Source organism: Acanthisitta chloris, unplaced genomic scaffold (genome assembly GCF_000695815.1).
Source record: "Acanthisitta chloris isolate BGI_N310 unplaced genomic scaffold, ASM69581v1 scaffold9096, whole genome shotgun sequence".
Classification (NCBI taxonomy): Eukaryota; Metazoa; Chordata; class Aves; order Passeriformes; family Acanthisittidae; genus Acanthisitta; species Acanthisitta chloris.
This window is the reverse complement of record NW_008680032.1, coordinates 1-4,607: the sequence shown is the minus strand read 5'-3', so window position 1 is coordinate 4,607 and position 4,607 is coordinate 1. Positions and strand designations below refer to the sequence as shown.

At 41.0% G+C, this 4,607-nt stretch overlaps 1 protein-coding gene across 1 annotated transcript in view; it reads right to left on the bottom strand.

Annotated features, from left to right (window-relative positions):
- The window catches only part of LOC103804935 (patatin-like phospholipase domain-containing protein 7), a gene marked incomplete at its 5' end in the record, with an annotated part of 108,325 nt that extends 104,683 nt beyond the window's left edge, over positions 1 to 3,642 (bottom strand). Inside the window, 2 exons of the mRNA XM_009077569.1 lie at positions 2,128 to 2,274; positions 3,542 to 3,642. Coding sequence (XP_009075817.1) covers positions 2,128 to 2,274; positions 3,542 to 3,642 — 248 coding nt within the window. The remainder of the gene's footprint in view (positions 1 to 2,127; positions 2,275 to 3,541) is intronic.
- Between the last annotated feature and the right edge of the window lie 965 nt (positions 3,643 to 4,607).

The following is a 4,607-nucleotide window of genomic DNA, read 5'->3' as shown; positions in this document are numbered from 1 at the left end:
GGGAAAAAAGTCATTACCACCACAGACTTCATTTCCCAGCAAATCTTTCCCTTTGCATTGCTGTAACAAATGATTGCAGCAGCAAACTTACCAAATTAGGTTACAACAAACATCACAAGCAACAAATTAACCTACAATAATGAATATAACAAGTATCAGAGGTTGTTTTTGAATAACAAATTAGCAGCGGTTTCTGATGCAGAGGTGAAAACAAATCACTCTAAACAATAAGCAAAAGCAGTAATTAAGTGGGACAAACAGTTCTATTGTCAGAGGAAATTCCCTTCTAACTCCTGCAACACTGCTTAACTCTCACATCAAAACTGCAGACAAAGCTGAAACCATGTAAAACTCTATGAGACTGAAAACCATCCATGACAGATCCAAGGAATTCAGGCTCTCTAAAAAAAGTCTTAGTTCTGAAGTCAGATACCTAAAGGCCATTTGAAACAATACTGCCTCTCCCCTACAGTCAGTTATGCCTTCCTCTCCCTCTCAGTCTCATGCAAAAACATCCAACGACCAAAAAAACCCCCAAACCTACCACCATCTGTCATCAAAAAGTCTTGGTTTTATTTACACTCATTGGCTGCTCTGAAAAATGACAACTGAAAATGCTTCCAGCCAGCTAAGGAATAAAAGACCTCATTTTTTACCAGAAGAGCTTACAGAATTCATTTTCTTCTGTTATGTAAACAGAATTGAACACAAATATTTTGAACACAAGATTTTTCTTCCATTCCCTGTAGAAGAATCAACTTTGGCTATCCTGCATGAAAAAGAAATGAGCCTCCAATGAGATTTCCAACACTGGGCTACATTCCAACAGATTCTTATTTGCCTGTTGAAAAACTAAGTTGCTGTAATATCCAAGTTGGAAAAAAATCTACCTTTTTTCATTGTTTAGATCTTTGTGGTATCAACATTGACTGTTAGGTGCTGCATTTTAAGGAGAGTGCTTCAATTAACTTCAGCTCTCATCTGCTACTTGATAATTACTGAGAAATTTGTCTAGACTACAAAAAAAAAAAAAAAAAAGAAGTGTTGTAATCAGCAGCATCAGTGATCTTGGAATTCTTGCTTCTATCAAGAACAGGAGGCTGAGCAGAACAAATGAAGGTGACTAGTCCTACTTTAATCCATCTCTAACAAGAATTCCTAGGGAAATAGTCTGTAGCCTTTCATGAGGGTATAAATACCTGAAAAAAAATCTGTAAATTAACATAACAAGACAGGTAAGTCTCCTGCAGACTAAGTGCTGTCACATCAGCAGGACAGGGAACAGGTGCCTCAAGCCTCACAACTGGGAGCTGCAAGACCGTGACAAGGATTTTGAAGCTGCAAGGGGAATAACTGGGAAGTCAGGAGGGAATTTTCAAATCCAAAACTAAATTCTTTTAAGCTCTAGCAAGTGACAGCTTTTAAAGCAGAGGAAGAGGCAGCAGCAGCTGTGCCCAGCCCCTGGCAGCAGCAGCAGACTGGAGTTACTGGAACAGGCTGGAATAAACCAAGGATATCTGTGGCTGACTGAGACAGACAGACAGTTTTCCCAAACTGTCTGATTAGCTGCATGAATAGATACACCTCTATAATGAAATGCAACTGGAATCATAGGAATGATGAAAACAGTCCTTTTCATTGCTTCTTACAGCACAAAGGAGCTCAGTGGGGCTGACTGAGGGCATCAGCACAGCACAGGCCCCAGCTGGGAGATGCACTCAGTGCCACTGGCCAAGTACAGCAGCTCAATTCCAAAACCCAAATGAGGCACTTGGATGCTATGCCAACAGCATTAATGGATTCAGGAATCACCTGAAAGCCTTTATATAGCTTCTTCACACACACAGTGAGAGCACAGAATCAGAATGTGGCAGTAATTGCAGGTTTACTGCTCACAGGGCTAAATCTGCACACAGTGAGGGAAGATTCATGCACTGCATTCCAGCATGGCCTGTTCAAGTGGCAGAATAATTCAAATTTATTCCAGCCCTTCTAATAACTTCAACAGACTGTTGAATAAAATATTCAGCTCATGTACAGTGTACTGGGCAGTCAATTTACATCTTAGTTCCTGGCAGAAAGAGATGAAAAGCAAACCCACAGCCAGTTCTCCCTGCAATAACTTACATCAAGTTTCATCAAGGTTGAAAGGTCTTTCTTTGCTGCTTCCACAATGGCATCAATATGTTTGGTGTTACAGGAATCCTGCACATCACTGTAATGGAAAACTGCTGAAGGAGTTTCTGTCACTGTCACAGTCTTCTTCAATATTGACTGTAAAGAGCAGAGGCACAACAAAGGTTGGTTTAGATGTTGGAATTGGCACCTTCACAGTCAAAATTTGCTGTATCATACGTGTTTTTACCCACCACAAGTCATGGTCTGTTAAAAAAAAAATAAAATTCAACCAACAAATCTAGGTTTTCCAAGAAGCAACAGCTTGTTAACTTGATTATCCTTGTGTTTTTCTGTAAAGCCTGACACTTGAGTCAAAGTTGCTCATCACAGCTTTGAAAGGGAAGAATAAGAAACCTTTCAGAAACAGGGCAGCTACCAGCTTGAAGGAGCTGAACCTCACCAGCACAAAGATGGAGAAAAAGATAAAATCTCTATCAAGGTCACATTGAGCCACAGTTTCCCTCCAGATTCTGTGCTGCAGTTTTAGAATTCAAGAGTGGTTTTGTGCTCTTTAACTCACAGGTCAGTGTTTGGAAAGAACAGAGCACAGAAAGAAAGTTATAAATAATGACTGGGAACCTACAGGAAGTTCACAGGCTGATACAGGTCTTTAATTCCTTGCTGCAAAGTATTTTTCACACACAACGGTCTGACAAATTCACCTTTGCAAATAATGCATTTCATGGGTCAGGGGAAGGCAATGCTTAAAACCAAGTTGCAGCAGTTGCTTGTCAAGGGAATCTCCACAGAATTTCAAGATCTGCACTAAAAACCCTTAACAGTCTCCAAAATCTACTGAAACTAAGTTAAAAAACATGAATACAAAAAAGCATTTACGGCCAGGTTGGACATGGCTCTGAGGAAACTGATCTGAGGAACTACCTTTTTTGGGTTCAGATTTGGGTTCAGATTGAAGGAGGGGACATTTAGGTTAGATATCAGGAAAATGTTTTTTGCAGTGAGGGTGGTGAGACCCTGTCCCAGGTTGCCCAGGGAGGCTGTGGCTGCCCCAACCCTGGCAGTGTTCATGGCCAGGTTGGCTAAAGCCTTGAGCAACCTGCTCTGGTGGGAGGTGTCCCTGCCCAGGGCAGGGGGTTGGGACTAGATGACCTCTAAGGTCCATTCCAGCCCTTAAATTCTATGATGCAGTTGAAAACATCCCTGCCCATCACAGGGGTTGGACCTGATAGCCTTCAGAGGTCCCTTCCAACCCAAACCAGCCTGGAGACCAAACATCCCAATTCATACAGAGCTGCAAGGGTTTCAAAGGAAGGAAGATAACATTTACATGACTCCAAGAACCATGTAAGGAAGTACAAGACAAGAACCACACTGGGCTCCCCAGAGGGGCACACAGACCTACCTTGCCCACCACAGGGCTGCTGGCAGTGTCCTCAGAGACAAGGTGCACCCTGGCCCTTTCGTAGGCCATGTCCATGTCTGACTTGGCACTGCTGGAGTTATCTGCAAGCAATGTAAAAATCTCTTTTTAAACACCTCCTTTATCGCAGTTACTCAGGTAATACACAAAGAGGAGCAACTTCTTGTTTGGTTTCTTGTTTCTGAAGCTGAGGAGAAAATAGAAAGTGACATCCTCATATTGCTACTGATTTCCTAGTTGCCTTTGGCCTGGAAGGTCTGATGGGAACTTTAAATCTTCTCATCTGAACATGTCCAAAATTCCCACATCCATTACTGTACAGGGCACAGCCATCATTTTGGGGCAGACAAAACAGAGTCATTTGGATCTGAAGATAATCAGGAAGGAGCAAATCTAACAAACAGATTTTCCTCACTCATTTTAGAAAATGCTTCCTATTAACCTTTTCTCCACCAAACAAAGGCAATTTTTGTACCCAATGAATTGCAAGAGCTTTCATAAGGAGAACACTATGATCAGCAACTTCTTAAGGTCTCTCCATACAAAGCATTTTCCCTGCAATGCCTAAACAATTTTGTATCTTTTCTACAACTTATTCCATTGTAGTGCTGAGAGTTCCATGAGAAATTCCCTTACAGGTCTCACTTCTTTAATTCATGAATTTGAAGTCATTACAACTTCCATTCCTTTACTTCGCAGTTGTAATAGATCATAATTCCATTAGCTCCTTGGCTGTCCCATCCACCTTCCAGGACATTCTCTGTGCTAATCATAATGCAAACACAACTGGGAAACTCTTCCAGTTTAAACATCTCCTATGCAAATACCCTGAACAGGATTCTCACATATGAGCCTGAGGATTTACCAAGTTTAAGGATCATGAAGAAATTGCAATTTCCTTCAGCAAATAAACATAAACATTTATATCCTATTCCTATGCCTCGTACATATCCAAAATAGACTATTCAGAAAAGTTTACATTTTCTCTCTGACAATTTTCCCTTCTCTCACTACATTGTTCTTATACTTTTGCCTTTATAAATACAAA